General features: G+C 54.8%; 1 protein-coding gene across 1 annotated transcript; it reads right to left on the reverse strand.

Moving 5' to 3' along the window:
• Window positions 1-5399: 5399 nt before the first annotated feature.
• LMNA (lamin A/C) lies at window positions 5400-24542 on the reverse strand. The gene is made up of 12 exons (XM_045817020.1): window positions 24005-24542; window positions 12404-12560; window positions 10950-11075; window positions 10508-10678; window positions 10202-10327; window positions 9228-9448; window positions 8914-9136; window positions 8382-8489; window positions 8167-8286; window positions 7663-7752; window positions 6619-6888; window positions 5400-6324 (listed from the first exon to the last, which is right to left on the reverse strand). The coding sequence occupies exons 1-12, from the start codon at window positions 24358-24360 to the stop codon at window positions 6298-6300; spliced, it is 1995 nt and encodes a 664-aa protein (XP_045672976.1). The 5' UTR covers window positions 24361-24542; the 3' UTR covers window positions 5400-6297.
• Between the last annotated feature and the right edge of the window lie 1495 nt (window positions 24543-26037).

Below are 26037 nucleotides of genomic sequence, written 5' to 3' on the forward strand. Positions count from 1 at the left end.
TCTTGGCCCCCTCCTGCCTCTGCAGTGTGCAGGCCCCACCCCAGCGCACCTGGGCCCTGCCTATCCTTAAGTTTCTGTTCCACACTACTATCTCCTGCCCAGAGTGTAGCAGTGTGGAAATACCTAGAATTTCCTCTCATTTTCACCTGATAGAATTGTTGCTATTCTTCCATGCCCACCGTAAAAGAACCCCTTAGTCCATAAAACCCTTCTGGACCTTCCTGCAGTATTCTAAGTTGCTACAGTATTTCCTGGCAGTCAGGAGTCCAGGCTCCACCACCGACAAGCTCTCTTTCCTGAGTCTCAGTTGCCCCACGTGAAATGGGAATATTGCCCTGGCTGGTGTGCTCAGTGGACTGTCAGCCTGTGAATTAAAAGGTTGCTGGTTCAATTCCCAGTCAGGGCACATGCCTGGGTTGCAGGCCAGGTCCCCTGTTGGGAGCTTGTGAGAGGCAACCAACTGCATGCCAGTGTTTCTCCCCCTCTCTTTCTCCCTCCCTTCTTATCTCTCTTTAAAAATAAACAAAATTTAAAAAACACACCTTGTTATATTGTGCTAATAGTCTGCCCACTGGTGGTGAAAGTAATTTGGCAACAGGTAAAAATGCTCACACTGACAGATTCCGTTTCTGAGTCTGTACATTTACAATAATCATAAAGTTTTTACTATGTTGTTGGGTGTTATACCAGGTCCTAGGGACACAGAATGAATAAAACAGACAAAAATACCTGCCCTTATGTGAATGTGTGCTGGTATGTAAGGTTTAAAATGGACACATATACACATGAAATATGTCCAGCCCTGGCCAAGTAGCTCAGTAGGTTAGAGAATTGTCCAGATACATGAAAGTTGTGAGTTTGATCCCTGGTTAGGACACATACAAGAATCAACCAATGAGCCCTGGCTGTTGTAGCTCAGTGGATTGAGTGTGGGCCTGCAAACCAAAGGGTCACTGGTTTGATTCCCAGTCAGGGCACATGCCTGGGTTGCGGGCTATGTCCCCAGTAGGGGTTGAGTGAGAGGCAACCACACATTGATGTTTCTCTCCCTTTCTTTCTCCTTCCCTTCTCCTCTCTCTAAAAATAAATAGATAAAATCTTAAAAAAAAAAATCAACCAATGAATGAATAAGTGGAACAGCAAATTGATGTTTCTTCCCCCACCCCGCCAAGATCAACTTTTTTAAAAAAGAAGGAAAAAGAAAACTTTATTTTAAATGAAATATAAAAAAAAGGAAATATATTCACTGGTGTGAAGTGTCCTGGAAAAAATAAAGCAGGGAGAGTGGCTTGAAAGCAATAGAGCTTAGGATGCAGAGGAGGTTACTATTTCTTAACTCTTGCTCGGAGAAGGCATTATTGGATGGTAACATTCGAATAGACACCAGGAGAAAACGAGGGAATGAGCAGGCAGATGTTTGATGGGAAGAGTGGTCCAGAGGGGAGCACTAGCACACATGTCCTGAGGCAGGTGTGTGTTCTGTGTGCGCTGGGGGCTGAGTGAGCACCAGTGAGAGCAGTGAGGGATAAGGCGAAGGGACTGTCTTGCCTGGCTATGCAGCATTGTAAGGACTTCAGCTTTTACACTGAGTGCTGTGGGAAGGCTCTGGAGGGTTTGGAGCGGAGGAGTTACCAAACTGTTACAGGATCACTCTGCTACTATGTGGAGAATAAATTGTGTGGGTAAGAGCAGGAGACCACTGCAGAAACTAATGCCATAACCCAGACAAGAGAGGACGGCAGCGATGGTGGTATTGGTAGGAATGGGCCAGATCCTAGATACATTTGAAAGATGGGGCTGACAGGACTGGCTAGCATATGGAATATAGGGTACGAGAGGACCGGAGGAGCTAATGACAAACCACAGAGTTTTTGGCCCAAACAACTGGGAAGAAGGCTGTTCACCAGCTGAGATGGAGCTGACTGTGGCTGGGCGCATGCGGGAGTGGAGCTGGGGGTGGACGGACCCCTGGATATCAGTTCTGGACATGTTGACTTTGAGAGGCCATTAGACCATTGAATAGGTATTCGTGACTAGGGTTTAGGGCAAAGGGATGGGCTGAATTGTAAACTTGGGAGTCCTCAGTGTGTGGACACTGTTTAAAGCCACAGGGCTGAAGGGGGTCTCCAGGCCTAGTGTGGACAGAGAAGAACTGAGCCCCGGGGCATGCCATCTGTCGGAGGTCAGGGAGAGGAGGGAGAATCAGCAGTGTTGTCTAAGAAGGGCCGCAGAGTAGTCATCTAGACAAACAAAGTCAGGAAAGATGAGTCTGAGAAGTCACACCAGGTGAGCAATGTGCAGGGCATGGACCTTGACAAGGACAATCTTTTTGCAATGAAGAAGGAACAGGTCAACAGCTGAGCGTGAGGAGGGCAAGTCTGAAGAGAGAGTACCTGGGGAAAAGGGACCCTGGGCTAGGGACAGGATCAGGGAAGGCAGTACTTTGGGGCAGGGGCGGGGGGGCTGTGGTCATGTATTTAAAGGGACTCCCCAGTCATCAAGGATCAAGGGATCATTAGGATTGCATCCTAAGAAATGGTCTGAAATGTTTAAAGAAAAGGCATTCACTGTAGCATTATTTACAATATAAAACTGGGAATGAATGAAATGTACAGAGGGGATGGTTAGATGAAGTGTTCTATAAACACTCAGCCATGGAAAAGTATGTTTATATAGTAAATGCCCTTTATAAAATATTTTCAAAACATACGATCTTAAGAACCAACATGAAGATCATCTTGACAATAAAAAATGAGCAAAAGGAATAGAAACATGTTACATCAGAAGAGAATGCAAATAACCAATGCATATTAATTTAACATTTTCAACTTCTCTTCAAAGAAATGTAATATGAAACAATACTGAAAATTGTTTTCCTATCAAGTTGGCAAAGATTAAAACTGACGACACTTGTGGTGTTGGGAGGGGGTGGGGCAGAGGAGCTCTGACACAGGTGAGAGTGACAGGGTCCCATCCCTCTGGAAGACATGCGGGAATGTTAGCAGTGGCCTTTATACTGCGTATACCTTTGAGTCAGTCAGTCCCCTTCCCGGAATTTCTTTTCTGGAAATTCCCAGAGATATGTGCAAAGATGTGCACTCCAGGAAGCGTTATTTACACCAGCCAGCAAAGAATTATAAACATTGCAGAGATTTCGAAACTGAAAAAATAAAATTAAATGCTCACAGCCTCCCACCATAGCGTGCATGGCTGTCACTGAGCTATTTTTTTCTTGCTCCTTTTCTATCCTCTCTGTAATGACAAAGTATTACATACATGAAACAGAAAAACACCAACTATTTAAAAATAATGTTTATGCCCTGACTGGTGAGGCTCAGTGGACTGAGCACTGGCATGGGAAACGAGGGGTTGCTGGCTGCGGTCCTTGAGGACAGAGGTCAGCACCTGCCTGGGTTGCAGGCCAGGTGCCCAGTTGGGGCATGCGAGAGGCAACTGATGGGTGTTTCTCTCCTATCTCACTGCCCCTCTCTCTAAAAATAAATAAATAAAAATGTTTAAAAAAATAAATAAAAATAATGTTTATAAGCATTGAAATAACATGGGAAAGTACTTAAACATGTTAACTGAGAAAAATAAAAATGAAATTTTAAGCCACAGTGAGATGTTAACTATGTAAAATATATCTGCTCAGGGAATAAACGTCTGGAAGGAAATCCATCAGTGGTTGCCTCTAGGCGATTGAAAAGGGATGACTTCTTCCCCCTACTTCTTTATATTTACCTGTGTTTTCAGTTTTACTACACAGTATATGTTACATTCTTACAGCAACAAAAAATGTGTAAATAATCACATGTGGCCTCCTGAGGATTGAGTTGTGTCATCACGTGTGGTGACCAGCCTGCAGCACCCTGCGGGCTTGCCTTATCCCCACAGCCCTTCTCAAGAACAGGGACCTCGCCTGCTGGTTCTGGTGTTCTCCAGCCCACAGTGGTCAGTGGTCCCAGGGCCCCTGTAATTCAGAGTCGGACCCATCCACCAGACTCAACAGAGCCCGAGGGAGCCGGCCCTTTACCGTGCATGGGTGGGGCTCTGGCGCCCCCGGGTGCCCGGACCTGGAAGTGCATGCGAACGCCCTCAGACTGGGATTCTTTCACTGATGTCCAAGACCCAGTGGGGGACCTGGGGTCTTAGCCCAGGACTGGGAGAGGGGTTTCCTTCTTCTAAGCTGCCCCTTAAGGTAGGGACCCCTCCCTCTCAGACCCCCCCTTTTTTTAGAACCCCTTTTCAAGCCCGGGGGGAATGAGAGGTTTCCAGCATGAACTCAGAGGCTCTTTTTCTTTTATTCATTTTGCTTTTCCCAATGATTTCCCATAATCCCAGACATGCTTTTTCTCACTGACTTGAAAGCAGCCTCAACTCCTCTGCCCCAGGGAATGTAAACTTATCTTTTATCATCACTGTTTTCTGTTGGGGGGCAGGCAGGAGCAGGGGTCTGCAGCCAGAACCTTTGGGACCCTGCAAGTCTACCATCTGTGTGGCCTTGGGCAAATTAACTCTTGAGTCCCTGTTCCCAGGGACAAAGGGGACAATGACTGCCTCTCAAGATAACTGTAGGGCCAAATGGAGTAGTGCAGAGGTGCTCTGGAGTCCACAAAGGGCAGCAGAAAGTTTGGTTACCTTAGCTCATTTTCCTTTCTGGGGGCCCTTCCCTCAGTCCAGGCTCGTCTCCCCCAGATCTCAAGCCACCTTCCTCCTGAGACCCTTGCTCAGCCTGACACCTCCCTTTTTCTACAGAGGTCCCTGTTTTCCGACTCCCACTGAAGTGTAAGTTCCCTGAGGGCAAAGATCATGTTTTTTAAATTGATTTTTTAGAGAGGAAGGGAGAGAAAGAAACACCAATTTATTGTTTCGCTTATTTGTGCATTCCTTACTTGGTTCTTGTACAAACCCTGACTGAGAAGTGAACCTGCAACCTTGGCGTTTTGGGCCAGTGCTCCAACCAACTGAATCACCCAGCCAGGGTTGGACATGTTGTCTTATTCATCCCTGTCCCCAAGCTGAGCACAGAGTGTGGCACAAAGGGACATAGTCTGCATGTCTGCAGTCAGTCCTACTCCTTTCCTGTGGTCCTCACTAGCTCTGAGAAGTCACCACCTTCAGACTGGGCCCACGTTACACAGAGGGTGCCCAGTATGTGGGAGGTGCCGGGACAGTGCTGGGGGGTTGGGGGGCCCTCTAGCCACCACCAATGTGCACCACCCAAATGTGTACCTGGGGTGCCCTAAGGGGTGCCTCTTGTCCCTCCCCCTGCCTCTAGAGCAGGGGTAAGGCTGGGCAGCCGTGGGCATGAGGATGCTGGTGACTGTATGACATCTGCGTGTCTGCCCCTCAGAACACATGGCGACACCCACCAACAAAGACACCACAGCAGACAGGGATAGAAACAACTAGTGTATTGATTCAAGGAGGAGAGAAGGGGTGCAGATGGGAAATGGGGAGGCAAGGGGATCCTTAGTGTTTGCCAAAAAGTACTGCCACATACCCTCCACCCCTTCACACCTTCCTCCTCTGGGGTAGGGCCCTGCAGGCTCTCACCCTTTCTAGTAAGCCTCCCTCTCCCTCCGCCTCTACACCCACTTGACTTTGGCCTCCAGTGACTGCGCAGACACCACCTGGCTCTAAAGCTGGGTGAAAGCAGGCTCAAACTAACCTTTCTTCCCCCTTCTTTTACCTTCCACCTCATCCCCATCTCTTGTCTACATAAAATACAGAAAAAGCAAGCGCAGCTGGTACCTGGGAGAATCAAGTCACCCCGGGGCTGGGGGCAGGAGTGGGACGGGGGTGGGCAGGCAGAGGAGCCTCAGTTAGGTACACTGCAAGGATGGGGGCCAGCCCAGGGGCCTGGCTCGGCCCTCTTCCCTTGGAGGGTGGCAGAGAAGACTCCACACCTGCCTCTCAGGCACCATATTCATGGGGTCCCGGGGTGGGGGCTGCAGCAGGGCAGAAAAGCAGAAACTCGGCTCTGTAAAAGCACCCCTACCCTTGGCTCCTGGAGGAGCCCTCTTTGGTTTAAGGCAGATACGGAGTTTCCTGGAAGCAGGGAAAATGAAGAGCAAATTGAGATAGAGGCCTTTTTTTTTTGCTTGTGTTTTTCCTTCAGTATCAAAACACTGTAGAAAATAACTTCTCTTAGAAAAAAAATACAGAAGAAAAAAATCAAAGGGGTATTTTCCTTTGGCTTCAAGCCCCCTCCCATGACGTGCAGGGAGGGGGTGGGCAAGAGGTGAGGAGAAAGCAGGAGTCCTGCGTCCCCACTTCTGCCTGGCAGGTCCCAGGTTACATGATGCTGCAGTTCTGGGGGTTCTAAGAGAGAAGAGAGAAGGAGAAACATGTGAGCTGCCTTGCCTGTCCCCCCACCCTGTCCCCTCCCCCGTCCCTCCCACCCCTCAGCCCTGCACCTGCCCTCCAGTCTGGGGCTCAGACAGGAGGGGCAGGGTGCAGGCATGGACTATCTAGGATCTTGGGTGGTGGTGGGGAGGCTCCCACTCCTCCGGGCTGCGGAAGAGAAGGCTCTCCCCCTCACAGGGCCACCTTGTCCTAACCCTCAAGGACCAGGGTCCTCTGCCTGTGGGGTTTGGAGGCAAAGGGACAACTCACCTGGGTTCGGGGACTGGAGTTGCCCAGGAGGTAGGAGCGGGTGACCAGGTTGTCCCCGAAGCTGCCACCCCCACTGCCCCCCACACTGCGGTAGCTGCGAGTGACTGTGACACTGGAGGCAGAAGAGCCAGAGGAGATGGATCCGCCCACCTGGGCTGCCGAGCTGCTGGCAGACGCCTTATCGGCAGGCTGCCCACAAGTCCCGCACAGCACCGTGCGAGAGCGCAGGTTGTACTCGGCTGGGTCCCCCGAGCTGCTGCAGTGAGATCCCTGAGGAGGGAGACAAGGCTCAGGCGGGACGGCGAGTCTGGGACTGACTGCTTAGGACTAGCACCCAGCTCCACACTCCTGCAGGCTCCCAGCCACCAGGCAGGTAGGTGGGGTTCTGTCCTCCAGGACCAGAGGGCAGGCAATAGGGCTTGGGGGGCTGGACTGAGAGGAACGGGAGGGAAGACATGAAAAGGGAGAAAGGTCAATCAGGAAGACTTGGGGACAAGGAACTAGGGTTGTGGTTTTAACTCTGTCCTGGCTACTCTAAGCTTAACAGGGAAAGGAGAGAGCGAGCAGCCTTGTGAGGGCAGCAGCCATGCAAAATACATTGGAGAGGGTGGGAATGAGAGAGAATGTTCTTGCAGGAAATTGGGGAAGAGAAGACATGCATGCAGCAGGAATGGGAGGGACAAGAAGGGAAATGCATGCAACAGGAATGGGAGGGAGAGAGGCAGGGCTGGCTGCCCCACATCTGTCCTCCCGTCCCCTCCCCAGGAGACAAACCCAGACCCTTGTCCACTGCTCCCATGGGAATACTCCGTGGCATCAAAGAGTCCCCACTCCCTTCCTTACCAGAGTAGGGCACCCAGACGCCTGGGTTCCCTGTTCAAGGTATAGGGAGGAGAGAGAAGAAAAGCCAGGGCAGCAAGTAAAGTTCCAAAATATTCTTTAATGAAAAGATTTTTGGCATGGAAAGGCCAGGGAGAGGCTGCCCCCAGGCCTGGCTGGGTGCCCCATGTGGGCTCAGCCTCAGCGGCGGCGGCTGCCACTCACGTGGTGGTGATGGATCAGGTCATCTCCATCCTCATCGTCGTCATCCTCAACCACAGTCACTGAGCGCACCAGCTTGCGCATGGCCACCTCCTGCCAGGGACCCGGGACCAAGTCAAGCGTTAGAGTCAGGGAAGGTCTGTGTGGCGTAACCACCCACAGTGAGCACCTAAACACCTTTCTCGTGGTCTGCCCTTGGTCTGGCTTGCTGCTGACTTGTCCTCCGTGGTGCTGGAGCTAAGGGCCTGGTCCCCACCCCAGAGGAACACTGCCAGACTGTCTGGGTGGGAGCGTGGCTCAATCTTCACTGCCTAACCTCCACCACTCGGGCTGCTGAGGTGCCATCTTTTGGTTTGCCCAGTGGGTGAAGAGTTTAGGGTCCAGGACTGCCCCACAGAGACAAAAGAAAGGTGGCCCTGAACAGGCTTCCTTGGGCTGGGGGCAGCCAGCTCCCATCTGACCCAGGGGAGCCTTGCCCAGGAAGAGGCCAGCCGGCAGCGTACTCACCTCCCCAGTGGAGTTGATGAGAGCCGTGCGCAGGCTATTCCCACAGCCCCAGGTGTTCTGCGCCTTCCATACCAAGTCAGTAGGGGGGCTATGGGTGGCCCCAGCTCCTGCAGCCCAGATCTGGAGAGGGAGGGTTAGAAAAGGGCACTCACTCCAGCGCACCGGTCCCCAGGCCAGCCAGCCCCACCCGAGAGTCCAAACACCCTGCCACTCACCGTCACCACCTGCCCAGCCTTTAGGGTGAACTTTGGTGGGAAGCGGTAGGTCAGCAAGGGATCATCTCCATTCTGGCGCTTGATCTGCCAGTTGCCCATGGACTGGTCCTGCCAGGGAGGAGAGGGATGGTGGGGGCTGCTTGTCCAGGCTCCTGGATTTATCTCGCTCAGGCAGGCGCAACTGGAGGCCTCTCCCTCCACCCCCCAACGCTGCCCTCCCCGTCGAGGGTAATAGTTGTGACCTGTGGGCACTTATGCTATGCTACACAATACTTGCACCTTCTCCACAACTCAAAGAGTTAGGGACCACTGTTCACTCCCATTTTACAGATGAAGACACTGATGCTCTGAGAGATTAAACAATGTGCCTAAGGCCTTACAGACAATGATGAGTCCTGCAGCCAGGACCAGAACTAGAGTGTGGGGGAGATACACACACTCACCGGGTCCACCTCTCCCCAAACTCCATCCCTTCACCTCCCTGTGTCTCCCTTACCCAGCTGTGTTCCCTCACACCGGCCCAGGCACCTACCTCATTGGACTTGTTGCGCAGCCGCACGAACTTGCCTTCCTCGTCCACCTCTTCCACAGCCACACGCCCGCTGGTGCGAGCATGCTGTGAGAAGCTGCTGCGGCTCTCAGCTGACTCCAGCTTGCGTTTCTTGGTGATGCTCCCCCCGCCCTGCGTCTGGGACGAGTGGGAGGAGGCACGGCCACGGCTTCGCTGCGAGCTGGGGCTGGGGGACAGGCGTAGCCTGGAGATGGGGAGACCAAGTGGGGGGCCTAGTCAAGGCCAGTCATGGGCCAGAGAGGCTTCGAGCACCTCCTGACATCTCCCCAACCCACCTCTCCTCCTCGCCCTCCAGGAGCTTGCGATAGGCGTGGATCTCCATGTCCAGTGCCAGCTTGATGTCCAGCAGCTCCTGGTACTCGTCCAGTTGCTGCTGCATCCTTGCTCGCATATCTGCCATCTCCCGCTCCTTCTCGGCCAGCAGCCGCCGGCTGGTGTCCCGCTCACGGGCAAGTGAATCCTCCAGGTCTCGCAGCTTTGCTTCTTTAGCTGCCAGCTGGGTGAGGAAGGTGGGGGGCTGGTGAGCTCCCAAGGACCCCAAGTGTGAGGAGGTAAGGGGTAGGGGACACCCAGCCACACTCCTTAGGATCTCCAGGCTCCTATAAGAAACTATCATGGGCCCTGGCTGGTATGGCTCAGCAGGTTGAGCACCAGCCCGTGAACCAAAGGGCTACCATTTGATTTCCTGTCAGGGCAAGTGCCTGGGTTGCAGGCCAGGTCCCAGTGAGGGTCACATGAAAGGCAACCACACATTGATGTTTCTCTCTCTCCCCTTCTTCCTCCCTTTCTCTATAAATAATTAAATAAAAATCTTTTTTTTTTTTTTTTTAAGAAGAAACTATCACGGGCTCTAACACGGCCTGGGCTGGTGACTCGGAAGTGGTTCCCAGTATCTAACTGAAATCTCTCATTCTGAGACTAGAACCTATTTCTTCCTGTCGCAGTGGCACAGCCACGAGAATAATAATGATGCTTTTAACACATCACACTGAGTCTCCTGGCAGATCTGTGAATTTGGGAAGATATGAATGATCTCCATTTTCAAATGGGAAACCGAGGCTCCAAGAAGTGAAGGTCCCATAGGTGCAATAAGAGGCAGTCCTAGCACAGCACACAGGTCATGTGACCCCGACGCCTAGGCCCTTTGTCAATCTGCAGTTCCCTTCCCTTCAGGAACCCCCCTGGACGTCTGCCCTACACCCCACCCAGACTGCTGGCTGCCAGGGAAAGACGGGAAGTGGGGCATCACCTGCTTCTGCAGCTGGCTGAGCTGGGCCGAGAAGCTGTCCAGGCGAATTCTAGATTGCTGCAGCTCCTCGTGGGCGGCCCCCACTAGGTTGCTGTTCCTCTCAGCTGACTGCCTGGCATTATCCAGCTGCAAGGGAGGACACGGGGTTAGGGCTACAAAGAATGGAAGGGAGGGAGGAGGAACCAGAGAAGGGTACCACTGCTGCAGCCGCAGGTCCTGGGCACCCCGAGCTCCTACCACCATCCCTCTGACCCCCTGCCCAGGTGAACAGTGGGCAGAGCAGGGCTGCTGGGGCAGAGGCAGCACCTTGGCAGAGTAGGTCTTCTCCAGCTCCTTCTTGTACTGTTCCACCTGCTCCTCATGTTGGGCCCGCAGCTCCTGCAGGGCATCTGCCAGCCGGCTCTCAAACTCCAGCTGCTTGCCATTATCAATCTCCACCAGCCGGGTCTCATGGCGGCGTTTGGTCTCACGCAGTTCCTGGAAGGATGGGACACAGAAACCAAAATCAGAACTAGGTCCTTAAGGCTAAGACCCAAGTGGCTGAGCTCCCTGCCCAGTCCTAAGCCTGTTAGCCATGGTTAGCCCCACTTTAACCTGGGAGCTGGATGCTGGCCACCCCTCCGCCCCCCATCCACTAGTACAAGGGAGTGAGGCAGGTGGACTCTACACACAGCTGGTCCTCCAGCCCCACGTCTGGTGTCTGCCACTGCCCACCCTGGTCCTCTCGTCTGCAGAGCACAATGCCCACCTCACTGTAGATGTTCTTCTGGAAGTCCAGCTCCTCCTTCAGGGTCTGCAGCCTGTTCTCAGCATCCACCCGCCGCAGCATCTCATCCTGAAGTTGCTTCTTGGCCTCACTTAGGGCTGCCTCAAGCTGAGAGGAAGGGGGCAGAGGTCAGGGAGAGGGTCATAGAACAGCAGAGCTGGAAGGAGGCTGAGAAGTGGGCTGCTCCCAGTGCATCCCTGTGTATGTGTGAAACAGGCCCAGGGCAGTGAGTGCCTTGAAGGCTCATGGAGGTAATAAAATCTCCTTACTCAGAGTAATGAGTAAAGAAATAAGAGATAGCCACTCCCCTCTCTGGCATAATACAGCAGCTGCTACAAAAGAAGTATGTCCAAAGTCTAGAGGGAGCATGAGTAAAGGAATCTAGGGGTGGTAGAAGACGGTCTGGGAAGGGCTCCGAGAGGCTGAGACATGAGGGACAGGTTAGCGGGACCCGAGGAGGGATGCTGCTGTGACTGCAGGACAGAGAAGGGCACGAGCACAGGCTCAGAGGGATGCAGGCCCACGTGCACTTCGGGATCTTCAGGAGGGTCCACGCTGCTGACGCCTAAAGGGTGGGGGCAGGGGTGGAAGGACAGCAGAGGTGGCTGGGCTCAGAGGCAGGGCCACGTCATGAAGACATGCGCCCTTACCTGCCACAGAAAGACCCTCTGAAGTTCAAGCAGGGAAGCGCCTTTCTTAGATTTTCATCTTAGAAAACACAGGCTGGTCTCAGGGCTGGGAAGGCCCAAGGGACAGAGTAAAGCTGGAGGCAGGAGACCTGGGAGGAGAACCACCTGGGCTCAGCTTTGTTGGGACTTGTTGGTACGTCCTGGTCCCTCCAAGGTGTATTGTGCCACCAGGGCCTGGAGGACAGAGAGTCCAGGACAGAATCTTGGTGACTGACTAGTCCTAGCTCTGCTCTGAACAGAAGAGGCTGTGGAACTGGGAACGCGCCAGCTTTTTAAATTCTCTTTGCTAGCTTGTGACATGAGAGATTAGAGGACAGAAGAGACAGCAAAGTGTTTTGGAAGTAAAGACCACCACATATACACGTCAATTGTTAAGAACATGTGTCCCACGTGTGATTAACCATCAGGGCCTAACGATGGGCTCTGTGGACGGTCTACGCCCCTCTCTTGTCCCCCAGAGGGGCTGCAGCTCTCTACAGGGAGGCCAAACAAGGAGAGGATCCAGGGCCGAGCAAAGGTCACTGAATCATTGAATGGTGATGGTTTGTGGATTATTTTAAATTCACCGCGCTAGATACCATGTGCGGCAAAGAATGCAATATGGTCTGGAGCGGTGAAATGCTGCTAGGAAGGCAACGGCTCTGTGGCTGGCAGACAAGTCAGACCAGGCACCTCCAGAGAGCAACTGGGGTGGAAGAGTGAGCGTGCATTTTTTTGAGGGGGGCAGGTACCGTGGGCAGGCCTCACCTTGGCCACCTGCCCCCGCAGGTCGTGCAGCTCGCCCTCCAGCGTGCGCTTCTCACTGAGCGCAGTGCTCAGGGCGGCCTCCTTGGAGTTGAGCAGCGCCTCCAGGTCCTTGAGGCGGGCCTGCGCAGCCATCAGGTCTCCTTCCTTCTTGGTGTTGCTAAGGAAGCAAGGGAAGAACGGGTTGAGAGGAGGAGTCTGTGTCCCTACGGAGAGCCGGGGTCCCCAGGGAGAAAGAGAAGTCACTTCTGTGGGGCGTGGCTCTGCTGTCCCTCCAAAAGCCAGGAGAGGGCACTCTGGGTTTTGGTTTGTTGGCGTCTGCCTGCCTCTGGGGCTGGACTCCCACTTCCCCCAAAGTCCCCCAAACCCCTTTCCTGCTTCTCCACCCTTCCTATGACTCAGTGCTCAGGAACGTGCTTGGGAGCAAGGGCAAAGCCCGATCCCGTGAGATGAATGCCTTGCCCTCTCTCCCTCCCATTCCTTCCCAAAGAGACAGGGCCACCTTTGTCTCCCGCCCCTTCCCACGCAGTGCCTTAACCTTCTCCTCCCGGACTCCACCCACCTTCCATTCAGCCAGTTCTCCCTCCTCTGGGACCCAGACAACCAGACTCCCAGCTCCTAGGTCTATGCATCCCTAATGTTTCTCAGTTTGAGCCCCACAGGTGTTGCTCACCTTCCCTAGTCCCTTTTACACTCGGGACTGTGGGGACAGAAAGTCTGGTCAGAGCTCAGGGAGACCTGGGTTGGTCTCCCAGACATGGTAGGAGCCCTCCCCTTTCTCAGATCCAGTCTGGGCCCCATGATCTGGGCAGAGCACGGGGCTCCAGGCTCCTCCTTCTGGGCCTCCGCAGAGCCTGAGAGAATGCTGATCCCTACCCATCAACCACAAGCCTCGGCATCTGGCTCCAGTCATGGCCCCAGGCCCATCTGGGCTCTAGCCTTGAACCACCCCACTCCTCAAATGGGGTAAAACTTTAGCTAGAACCAAGCAAACAGAGGTTGCCTCTGCCATTCCCTCCTCTTTTGGGGCCCCTGGTTATTTTTGCTGGCTAGTGAACTGGAGAAATAGAGGGGTCCTATTTTCTTAAAAACTTCTGGGGAATCCAAGAACTCTCCAGCTGTTACAATCCCTTCATCAGTGTCTGGTGAGAAAAAAGGATTAGGCCCAGGGGGTGAGGGAGAGTCAAAGGGCCTGGTCCCAGCTGCCATCTGCAACACATCAGCCCTTCAGTGCGAGCCCACTGCAGCAGATGGAAAAAAGGAAACAAATGTGGGCAGGGGACAACATTCTCTCCTGGAAAGGGAGAGAGGGGCCCTGCCAACATTTTCTCCCGCCGCAAAAGTATGAAGCTCCAAGAGCCCCAGCAATTCACTCTGAAGCAGAATGGAGAGGCCAGACAGAGGCAGAGTTCTCCTGCAACCTTAGCATATTTCAAACAGGAGTCACCGCCCCTTCGACGGGGCTCCCCTGGGAGGGGAGCAGGGTGCCGCTCAGACAGGCCCCGGAAGGACGGGAGCACCTGCGGCCTGCATGCCTGCTCCTGTCTGGCCTCCGGCCACACCTCAGAACAAACTGTTTAACGCAACGGTGTCTGTCTCCTGTGAAAGAAGCCCTTCCAGAACTAGAGGACGCCTCCCCTCCTCTGTCTCAGCCCAAAAATGCTAAAAATAAAGTCAAAACCCAGCTCAGGTTCTGGCTGCTATCTGGCCCTGCCCCTGGCTGGGAGCTCAGCCCCAACTTTCCATGACTTCACAACTTTTCCGAAGCTGAGGCAGCTGTAGGGGGAGGAGGGAGAAAGAAGAAAAACCGCTGGTAAAGTGAAGCAACGTGGCGGACATAGATTCCGAGAGCCTTGAACTGACTCCAAGGCTGGCGAGGGCTTCCCAGAAGTGGCCTCTCTGCCCTGCGGGCTAGCAGCAGCAGCAGCTGTACTGGGAGGCTCTCAGAATTGTAGAGAACTAGAAGGAGCTTAGAGCGGGGTCAGCTCAACCCTCTCCTTTTACAGATAAGGAAACTGAGGCACAGAGGCAGATCAAGGGCCCAGTGTCAAGCACTGCAGGCAGCAGCAGGGACGGGTCACAGGACTCCTCCTCCACCTCACGGCTTTCTAAGCCACAGGCCTAGAGCGGGTGGAGAGCTGGCAGAACGACCCAGACAGCCTGAGCCTGAGCTGGAAGGAGCAGGAATGAGCGATGCTTTCGGAAGACAGAGAAAGGGTGTCTCTTCCCTAGTCCTGCTCCTGGCTGCCTCAGACCCAGAGGAGGAGCTCCAGGAATTCCCCTTAGAAATGACCTTTCTGTGGCAGACACTGACCTAGGAAAACAGAGGTTCATGGTCCCTGCTCTCTGGCAGCTTACAGGGGAATGACTATAGGAACTTTCCCTTCAGTCTAATCTCTGTCTACTGCTCCCAAAAGTGGGGCAGTAATAGTAACAGCAATATGATAACAGCAGACACTTATACAGGGCTGATTAGGTACCAGGAGCTGCTCTAAATATTACACTGTTAACTCAATTGTCACAGCTTTCCTGCAAGATAGATGCTGTTACTAAGGGACTGAGGAAGCTGGGACACGGAGCGTGGAGTCCAGGTCCTGCCGCAGGTGTGTGCCCGGAGGCAGCAGTGCTGCTTCAACCCCAGCCGCAGTGTAGCGGCTCTAAAGGAACTAAGGGGGCTGTTTCCCTTGCCTCCTGGAGGCTTCGACTGTCGCCTGAAAGAGGCACCATTAAAGAACTAGGACACGCCCTGCAGACTGGGAAACCATGAGCAGAGAGGGAAGTGAGGAAGTGCCTCTGCGGTTTTCTCGACCAGGTTTGGGGAGCTCCCATCTGTGGGGAAGAAGCCACTATCACTCACGGCCCATGACTCAGACCTCGGAGCTCTGCGGCCAGGGAGCTGCACGCACTCCCCAAGACGGCTCTCCCACCTCCTCCCCAGGCTTGCCTGCTCGCCAGCCCCCAAAGCTACTTCCTAGCTAGTTGGGGTCTTCAGACCTAGCGCAGACCCCAGACACTGGCCAGGGGCTCAGCCCTGGAGCAGTGGTGCTGCCTGTGCCCCAGTGCACTGTGGGCTGGCAGTGGCATAACTGGGCACGTGCTGACTGCTGTCCCACACTGAGTTGGCAGGGGGACAGGGTGGGGCAGGCAAGGGTTGCTGGGAAGGGTGGGAACCAGGGGCTCTGCAGGTGACTCATCCTCAGGCAGACAATACCCGGGCAGGGGTCGGGAAATCCTCTAGTGCTCACAGGGGAGACCCTGGCTTTGCCTGCGTCCTGCCCCAGGCCCCGAGCCATGCCAGTGCAGGGGTGGCTCCTTCCTCTGCACCTGCCAGGTTCCTCAAGCACAGGAGTGGCTCCATCCCAGTAGCCTCATGAGGCAAGAAGGGGGGGCATCCTGTTGCTAACTTTTCCACCGCTGGTAAACCTGGTCTCTGCAGAAGGGAAGAGAGTGGGGTAGAGAGAAGGACAGCGCAGCAATGAGAAGAAAAGGTAGAAAGGGTGGCAGGAAGCTGGCTCCTGGCCCAAGGCTGGGGGCCTGCTGGGCTGAGGCTGGCCAGGGGCGGAAGCCCAGATCCAGACCTGTCTGTGGATCGGGGCTCTGAGACTGCTTTTGGGGAAGAAAGGCGCCCAGCGCAGCAAAGGGGCTGGTGGGCACAGGGCCAGTCACCCGCTGAGTCACCCTCCTCAGACCAGCGTGGATGCCAGATATGGAAGCCAGGGCCTGCCACAGGCCAGTTTGGGCCTGGTTGCTGGGAGCAACTTGCCAGGCCCTGAGGGAGGGCCCCCATTTCCTCCCCCGGGCTGAGGAAGAGACATGGGCAGCAGAGACAAGGGCTGGGGCTAAAATAAGAAGAGGGAGGGGAAGATGGTCAAGAGGGCTCCCTCAGACCCGCCCCAGGCCCCTTGAAGGCCACTCTTCAGCCCCTCAGCCTCACCAGCCTATGGAGTTCCCCATAGTCGAACAAATGGAGACCTGGAGCAGTGGGGAAGGGAGGGGAGGGGTAGGAGAGTGAAGGTCCCCTGGGCATTTCCTGCCTGGCAGGAAAGGGCGCCCCCTGTGGCTGGGCAGAGCTGCCAGGCAGGGGGTCCTGGTTTGGGAACAGCTCTCTCCTGTCCTCCCAGGTGTCTAGATCTCCAGCCTGGCTGACTTCCTGCCTGGTGATGGGACAGCTCCTAGGGCCACCCCAAGCCTGCCAGCCTGTTCCTACCACTCCCCACTTTGTTCCAGCAACTCCTCCCACTGCAGCATATCCCTCTTCCCATCCTCCCTCCACCTACCCAAATCCACCCCTAACCTCCAGCCACCTCAGCCTTGCCCTTGGGGCTGAGGCCCCAGCCCCACCCCCCTCCTCCTCCCAAAAGTGTTCAGCTGTTGTTTTACCTGCTGGTTTATTCTCTTTCCACCTACACTGCGTCTCTGGGGCTTTTTCTGTATGCCCCCTGATGCCCTGACACTGGGAGGTTCATATGCTCAAGGCTTCTAGAGGGACCTTCTCCTGGACCAACTCACACTTTTATAGATGGAAAAACTAAGGTCTGGAGAAGGGCAGTCTCAGACAAGAAAAAAAAAACCCCTGCCCACCCGGTCACCTGAGGATAATAACAGGAGACAGGACAGAATACAGACAGTGGTATGATGCATGCAGGGGGCACAGAGCATGGCAGAGACACGCAGGGAGAGAGCCTGGGAGACGCTCCAGTCAGAGAGGGAGACAGAGGCCTAGTAAACTGGCCGTCAAGTGTCACACACTTCCACAACTGTGTGCAAAGCCACGAGGTTTGACATCCTCCACCTTCAAAGGGCAGCTCTGCTCGGTTTCCCGGCTGGCCTGTGGGTCTGGCCTCACTTCCAGGTAACGGCAGGGTGTGGGTGGGACATCAGGCTTCCCCACTCTAGCCTTCAAGGCACCATCCCTCTCTGCAGAGGAGACCGTAAAGAGAGGAACGGAGGGGGAAGGTGTTCCAGGGGTGTAGAAGCCCCTAGAGGCTTCCTCAAACTCCAACTTGTGGGTTCCAAGTGGCTCACACCCAGAAAGCATATGGTAGGCCCTCCAGGATGAACCTCCCACTCCTGACCTCCCCACACAGGCACATGCACCCACAGCAGGCACAGCTCTGCTTCCACATGCCTCTCCCCTGGGTGTGACGCTGCCACACATGCTCAGTGTTGGAGGCCCATCAGATCTCCTTCCGGAGCCGCCAGGCGCTCAGCTGTCCTCCCTCGGAACAAAGCCGGGTCTTAATTTCAGAGGGAGGGCTGGGATGGGAGAACTTGTGCTGAGAAGGGGGATAGGAGACCTGTTGACATGCTCAGACACTGGGCCTGGCAGGGGGCCCGGCCTGAGTCACAGCTGCTGAGTACATCAACGTGGCATTGTACCGAGGCAAGGGAAGCCCGCGGCCACAGGCAGGGCACCGGGGTCCTGGGCCGCAGGAGGCTGGCTTCCTGGCCAACTGCTCCCTTCAGGCCCCCTGCCAAACTTCACTTTCCTTCTTTCTGGTCCCTCTCTACAGAAATCACTTCTGTGTTGCCACAGAAATGCAGGGGTGAGGCCTGGGAACAGACGGGAAGAAGTGGTGGCATGGAGGGAGGGGGATGGCCTAGGAAGAGAGAGAACATCTTGGGCAGTGGGAGGAAGGGAGGCCCCGGGCCAAAGGAAGGGACAGTTAGGAGATCCCCACAAGAAGGTGACTCAGCAGGCCCCTGGTTATTAACCCTGACAATAGTGGGAGCGGGTGGGAGCCACACCCCAAGATCAAGAAATGGGGTAGGGGCCTGGGTCGGGAGGACCTAGGAGTTCTGGTCACACTGCATTCCAGCTCCAACCTGGGCAGATGCAGCTCTCACTCACAGCCAGCAGGGGGTGGCAGCATTAGTGCTGGGGAGGAAGGGGGCACTGGGGATCACAAACTGCCTCCTCTCAACTCTCCAGAACTGGACTCCTCAAAATGAGGAGTCTCTGGCTCCCCTGAGCCAGCCTGAAAAGAACTCGCAGGGTCCTGTCCACCTCCCTGTGTCTCCCATCTGATGCAGACTCAGCCCTCTTGCTGCTCCTCGGCAAGAACTTCCAAGGTAGTTCTCACAAAAAGTGCCCCTCAGCCTTTTCTCTGCCTGGGAAAGCGCGGGGTCTCCTGTCCACTCTCCGCTCTGCCCTCTACTGTGACTCAGCTCCTCTGCTGGGCCTGGGATCCCAGCCAGAATTATTCCTGGCTTCCACAGGCAGGATTCGGGCTTCCTCTCCCACAAAGGGATGGGGAGCACCCCTCAGCCCGCCTCCTTCCCAAACTGTCCCCTCCTTTGAAGGGTTGTTTAGGGCCAAGACCGCCTCATAGCCTCGGGTTAGAGGAGGCAAAATGGGTGCAGGGAGGGTAGTAGCTGGGCATCTCCAGATCACAGCGCACCTCCATCTGGCTCCAGGCACAGACTGCTGCCTGCCCAGGGCCTCCCCCGACCCCCAGCACAGATCCATCGGACTCTCTGCCTCTCCTCCACACGGTGCGGCCCTTTGCACAGTCCTGAAGGGAGAGGCCTTGAGTGGGGACCAAGTGCCCTCTCCTACCAGCAATAAAAGCAAAGCACAAGCCAAGAGTGAGATGTCATAATTAATCGTTCCTAAGAAACTTTCTTTGAGAGAGGAAGAGGGTGTTAGTACTTTTAATTTCATAGCTTATGGGAAATATTTCTATTGAGAATAGCACTGGCTATTAATTATATTAATGGCACTTGATTTTAATATTTATAGCTTGGTATTTAGAAGGCTTCTTTTTCCCTTTGTGGGTACTATTGCTTTGGAACCTGAGGGACCTCTGGAGACCTACTCTGACCCCTTTCTTTTACAGCTAAGGACGTCCAGAGAGGGGAGGTGATTTGTTCAAGGTCACACAGCAATTCAGTGGCAAGGCCAAGCCTAGGACTAGGGACACCAAGGGCCAGGGCTGTTTCAACTCCCTCACACAATCTGTCGTTTCGTTGGTAGACCACCATGCCTCTCGTTAAGGGGTGAAGGATGAGACTTGGCGACCTCCCCAAAGACAGCTCCAGGAAGATCTGCCCTCAGCCTGTGTCGCCGTCAATACACTGGGGGCCCAGGGAGGCAGGAAACAGATGAACTGCTCTAGTGTCTGGGCCTCTGAGCCAAACCTGGTCTTGGCTGCTACAGCTGCTAGAGATGGTAAGGGGCTGAAGGGGTGGGGGTGGCGAGGGGCAGGAGAGCAGAGGGAACAGTTGGTAGGTGAAGGTGTCTCTTACCAGTTGTCTTCCCAGCTGTCCCTGGCTTCAGCCCTGACACTAAGCTACTGAAACACTACGATGGGACTGGGAGTGCGGACAGTGGGCACAGCCCAGACAAGAGTATGTCTCAGACTCCTAAAGGCCAGGGGAAGTGCCAACCAGAGGCACTGATTGTGGGAAGGCAATCGGGGGCCCGAGTGGGGATTAATATCTCGTTTCTCTTAGGCTCCTCAAGTACTGTTCGGCCCCAGGGTTTAGCTGCACCTTCTTCTTTCCCTTTGAATCAGAATGCAGACTTGGCCCCAGCTTGTATAGCTCAGTGGATTGAGTGCCAGCCTGTGGACCAAAGGGTTACTGGTTCGATTCCTAGTCAGGGTACATGCCTGGGTTGTAGGCCATGTCCCCAGAAGGGGGCACTGGAGAGGCAACCACACATTGATGTTTCTCTCCCTTTCTTTCTCCTTCCTTTCCCCTCTGTCTAAAAATAAGTAAATAAGCCCTGGCTGGTGTAGCTCAGTGGATTGAGCGCGGGCTGGGAACCAAAGTGTCCCAGGTTCGATTCCCAGCCAGGGTACATTCCTGGGTTGCAGGCCATAACCCCCAGCAACCGCACATTGATGTTTCTCTCTCTCTCTCTGTCTCCCTCCCTTCCCTCCCTAAAAATAAATAAATGAAAAAAATCGAAAAAAAAATTTAAAAAAAGCAAATATTTAAAAAAAAATAAGTAAATAAAATCTTAAAGCCCTGGCAACGTAGCTCAGTTGGTTAGAGCATCATGGTGAGAAGCCACAGTTGTGGGTTCGATCCCAGTCAGGGTGCATACAAGAATCAACCAATGAATGCATAAATAAGTGGAACAACAAATTTTTCTCTCTCTAAAAAAGTAATGAATTCAACAAAAATGTAGACTTCGGTGAGGTTGGGGGTAGGGCAGAGATGACATCAGTAGACTTCCTCAAGTGAGGACTGGGGCTCAGGTGTCCTCAAAGGCCTCCATGCAAAGGGCACAGCTCCCTTTGGATCCAGGTGGACAATTTCCATGACAAGTCCCAAGACGAGAATCACCAGCCCCTGATCCACAGCCCGGCAGGGTCCTGGGTCTTTCAGGCTGGGGCGAAGGCTATTGTTAAGTGTTAACAGGTCCTGGCAAAATAGCAGAGCATTGAGGTATCCTGGGTCCCAAAGCAGAATCTCCAGACCGCAGGAGTGAACCTCGACAACCCCCTCCCTCCCTCCTGGACCTCCAACTGTTCCCTAAGCTAGAGGAGTAAGATTTAATGGTATAATCACTCAACTGGGAGTCAGAAGTGGACCTGTGCTCAAGCCCTGACTTGTCACACTCCCTCACTGTGTGACGTGGAGCCTCTCTGACCTTTGCTATTCTTATCCTGATAAGAGTTTGAATGAACCTGGGCCTGCACCTCCCTGCCTGTCCCCACTGAGGTGGCATAAGGCAGGCAATCCAGGAAGTTGTCAAGTACACAGGCCTCGTCCGGAGGGAAGAGGTGCTTCTGCTTTGTGGGCCAGGGATCTCCCCACTTCTGACTCACCCTTCCTCCACCAGTTCCCCACGGGAAGACGCAGACTCTGGCACTGTCCTGCAGCCCAAGCCCATAACTCTGGCCTCAACTCCAGAACTACTTGTGCGCACTGCCTGTCCCGAGCCCTGGTCCCAGGCCACCACCAGAGGTCCTAGGGAAGGAGGCAGGAAAGAATCCAAGGGTGGTGAGTGGGGAGCAGGAGTTTGGGGTGGAGATACAGACATTTAGGCCCCCATCTCTCCCTTTAAGACACCTGCTATCTCTTGTAAAGCCACCAGGGTGGGAGGGAGGGGGACAGCATCTGAGTCACCCACCCAGCTGTCCTGCCCGGGGTGGGGCCCAGCCCAAACCTGGACCCCAGGCGGGCCTTCCCTGCTGCTTTCAATCTCATTCTCCCTGCACGCACGTAGGCTCCAGAATAGGAAGAATGTGTGTCTGCGTGTCGGGGGTATGGGGAGCGTTGAACCCAGTTCAAGGAGAGGGCGCCCCAAACCCCTGGGTGTGGTCGAGGCACGCAGGCTGGGCCACAGGGTCCCTCTGCAACCCAACCCAAAGCCTGGCCCTGAACTCTGAGCTCTAATTAAACATTAAACCAAATGACACCCTCTCTTTCAACTTTAGTGGGAGGAGCTAGGACAAGGCCTTTCCTCCTCTCTCGAATCTTTCATTCTACTCTTCCCCTCTCCCTGAGTACAGTAGACAAAAAAGGGAGCAACAAATCCTAGCTCCTCCCACTAGGGACATAGAGGAGGACTGTCACCCCAGTAGGAGTCCCTCTTTGTCTCCACCCTGCTGTCCATCAGCCTGGGACCCAGATGTGCAAACCCACCCCCCTTTTCCGGAAGCCCAGCCTCCCCAACCAGGATCAGTGGGGGAGAAGAGAGTCAGGTGGCTAAATATAACAAGTACATACACCACCCCCGCCCCTGCCCCACGTGTGCACACCCCTCTCTGGTGTTCCAGGCCCAGACAGCTGCACCAGGAGACAGAGCAGACGGACTGGTGTGGCCGGGTGAGCATGAGACCACAGACTCCACTGTCCTGTTTCCTGACCAGTGTCTGCCCAGAGAGAGACCTGCGGAGAATGCCCTTCACAGTGATCTGCCATGGGGGCTTTGGTGGTCGAGTGGACCCGTTTAGAACGCTAGCATTCTCTGGGGTTCTCCTGGCTTGCCTCCTGTCGGTCCAACTAACTTACTTGTTCAAATCTCGAGTGAAAAAGTCAGGAGTGTTCCCTTTCAACAGAAATAAAGTCAGCCTATCTGCCCACACAACTTCCACCTATTTTTTACAAGGGGATGGATCTGCCATACCCACCACTCCTGGGGCTGGAGCTAGCTAGCGTAGGGGTGGAGAGAATATGGAATGTGTGCAGACTCTAAGAGCACGAGTTTGGTACCTAAACAGAGAGAGTAGCCCTGGCCCAGTAGCTCCGTTGGTTAGAACACTTGGATAAGCCAAGGTTATAGGTTTGCTCCCAGGCAGGATGTACACAAGAATCGACTAATAAATGCATGAGTAAGTGGAACAACAAAATTGATGTTTCTTTCTCTCTCAAATTAATCTTAAAAAAAAAAAGGAGAAAGAGGGGAACTCAAATCATAGTCCACACACACCACCCCCCCACCCATGCCTAGGGATCTTCGGGCACCTTTAGAGCTCTTTGACTTAGGTCTTCATAGAGAAAAGGGCAAGAGAGAAAAGGAAAACAAATTATTGGGGGACCGAAAGAGGGCCTAAAGTTCCAGGCTCCAAAGGCCTTTTTAGAAAAGAGGGTGGAGTCAAATAGGGTGGGGTAGGGTGGGGCAAGGGTGGGTGAGGTAAGAGAGGCCTGGAGCTTCCAACTGCTGGATTTCAAAAATGTCACTGTATTCCAGCAATTTATTAAGGCGCAGGGAGGACGGCAGGGGGAGGCAGTGGTTGAGAGGATAGGCCAGAGCAAAGACAGCTAGGCTTGACTGGGAAAATGAAAGTGGCTCACCCTGAGGAGGGAGGCAGAGGGAGGGACACAGCCCTAAATCCCGTGAGGCACCAGGCAGAGGAGTCCCCAGGAGGCTGGGGGAGCCACCAGACCTGGGTACAGCACAACTTCCTGAGGTGGAGCCTCTGCCCTCGGTCTCCCTCCCTCCCTTGCATTCCTGGGCCAAGCAGGCCAAGGGCTGTGGGAGCTGCGGGGGAAGAGGAGCGGACCTCCTGGAGCAGATCGGTGGGCCTGTCAGGACCCAGGGAAGGTCGCAGACAAGCAGAGAGAGAAGGATAGCCTCCCAGTTCTTAGACAGAACCCCAGAGGGCTGTGCCAAGAGGGCCACCGACAGGCCCCGGCAGGGGAGAAAAGGGGTCGCCCTGCCTTGTGACCTCTCTCCAGCAGCACTGGACATCTGCCAGTTTGGAAGCTCTGTCTTAATGAACATCATGTGTTCAGAGCCAGTCTGGGCAAAACTGGCTCTGTGCCAAGCCTGCCAAGAAAAGTTCTAATAGGACCCTTTCACCCATTCCGATGTGCCCTGGGGTGCCCAGATTTCTCAGACCGGGCAGGTTAGTTCTGCTTCGCTCAAGTTCCTCCCTCAGGCTCCAAAGGGCCGGCAAACCTAACCCCTGGGCCCGCCACCGCCCCTACTTGGCCTTTGATGTCCCCACCATTCTTTAAGTCCCCCGCCCTCCCCCAGATAACCGTCCCTTATCTGTCCCATCCAGATGATTCCCCTTGGCACTGTCAGTCACCCGCTGAGGGCAGTTCCGGGGAGGAAGGAGACTAAATGGCAAAGTTATCAGAAGCCTGGGGCCGGGCAGGTGTGACCGGCCCGCCCGCACGCCGCCACCTGGGCGCACTCACCGCGCTTTAAGCTCCTTAAACTCCTCTCGCACTTTGCTCAGCTCCAGCTGCAGGCGGGCGCGCTCCTTGGCCACCGAGTCAAGGGTTTTGCGGGCATCGCCCAGCTCGGCCTCATAGGCGGCCTTGATGCCGGACACCTCGCGGCTGATCACCTCCTCAGACTCGGTGATGCGAAGGCGTAGACCTGCGTTCTCCGTCTCCAGCGAGCGCACACGGTCGATGTATACCGCCAAGCGGTCGTTGAGCTCCTGCAGGTCCTCCTTCTCCTGCAACCGGGTGATTCGGGTGGGCGAGAGCGGAGTGGAGCTGGCCTGCGCCCCACTGCGGGTGGCGCGCCGCTGGGACGGGGTCTCCATGGCCGGCAGGGTGGCAGTGCTGCCCGCAGGGCAGGGGTCCCGGGAAGGGCGCTGGGCTCGGGCCGAAGGACACAGATGGCTCGGATTTGGAGCGCGCCGGCCGGCTGGCTGTCGGCTTGCTCCTGGCAGAAGTGGAGATCTGGGCTGGGCGCTGTCAGACCTGGGATCGGGGTTGGCTGGTGTGGCTGCGGCACTCCCGCGAACACTGAGTCACCGGAGTCCAGGCAAAGGCTCTAATAGGTCCTGGGAATGGGAGGAGGGGCCACTGTTCTTAAAGGGGCCATGGCACACCCACTGGGGTTGGGGCGGGAGTGGGGGGCAGGGGAAGAGGACCGCCCAGTCTCGGCGGAGTCGGGCTCCACCCTCTCCAGCGCACTCAAATCTGTCGGAGCTTAGCTGAAGCTCCCGGTCGCAGATCTTGGCTGCTTAGCCCTCCTACTGTCTCAAGCCTCAGGCGTAGAGGGCAGAGCCAAGGGGCGACAGTGGGTGGGTGAAGGGCAGTGGGGAGAGGGAAAGTGCAAAGCAAGTGAGAATGCCAGGCAGGCAGATCCAGGAAAGGCGGTAGGGGGTCGGAGGCTAGTGCCCGTCAGGGTGACTCACTCTTAGTCCCCCACTGCTCCCCCTTTCCTCCCCATGGCAATAATGAGTCACCCCTACCCCCCCCCCCCCCACACGTGGGCAGCCCATTCAGAGCTACATCTCAGTAAGCCAGCATGGGTGGGCAAGGTATGCTTGGGGGGAGTCCGGGGAGCACAAAAGTTTCTAGATTCTGAGTTCCTTTTACAGCCTCAGTTTTGGGGTGGAGACCAGGAGTTTGGGGTCCCTATTTTCCTAGCTTCTGCACCAATTAATCTTCCTTCAGATGAGATCGGGGGCATTCAGTGTAGTATGGCCGTAGATTTAATCTTCCTTCGAAACCAATCATTGGGTCTCAGACCTAAACAAGAAGCCACAGGCCCCCAGAGAAGGCCAAGACTAGGACTCGGGCACTGCTCCCTCCATCCCCTGCCCCCTTCCTTTGGACCCCAGCAACTGGAAAACAAGGCTGCCTTGGTTCCTCCCCTCTTCAGTCCCTTCCTACTGCTTACCCCACCCTATCAACTGTAGGGCTGTACTGGGTTCCTCCCCACTGCCAGCACTGTACTTATTTTAATGGATAATTTAAAACAGATACCGAAGCTGTGTGCACACTCATCATGTTGCCAGGACACCAGGTCCCAGATTTTTGTGGTTCCCAAAGGGGCCTGAAAGGGGGAGCAGAGCAGGGGTGCTGGACAGCCAGTGGTACAACAGATCTCCCTCCTGGCTGCAGCCAGGGGTGATGGGGGTGATGGGGGGCAGGGACAGCGAAGACCCCATAACCAGTAGCCAGCACATTCCCCTCTTTAGCCAGGTCTGCTTTGCAGCTGGCTCTGGGGAAGGGCCAGGCCCTCTAATAAAACAGGACCATCCAGGTCCCCAGGCTTCCCACCCCAGCTCTAGAGCCTCCATCCTCGAGGTTCACCAAGAACTCTTAAAAAAAAAAAAAAAAAGATTTTATTTATTTCTTTTTAGAGAGAGGGGGGAAGGGAGGAAGAGAAAGAAACATCAATGTGTGGTTGTCTCTCACACATTAAAGACCTGGCCCCCGACCCAGGCAGGTGCCCTGACTGGGAATCCAACGGCAACCACAGGCCT

This window comes from Phyllostomus hastatus, unplaced genomic scaffold (genome assembly GCF_019186645.2).
Source record: "Phyllostomus hastatus isolate PE091 unplaced genomic scaffold, TTU_PhHast_1.1 phas_scaffold_216, whole genome shotgun sequence".
NCBI classification, from domain to species: Eukaryota; Metazoa; Chordata; class Mammalia; order Chiroptera; family Phyllostomidae; genus Phyllostomus; species Phyllostomus hastatus.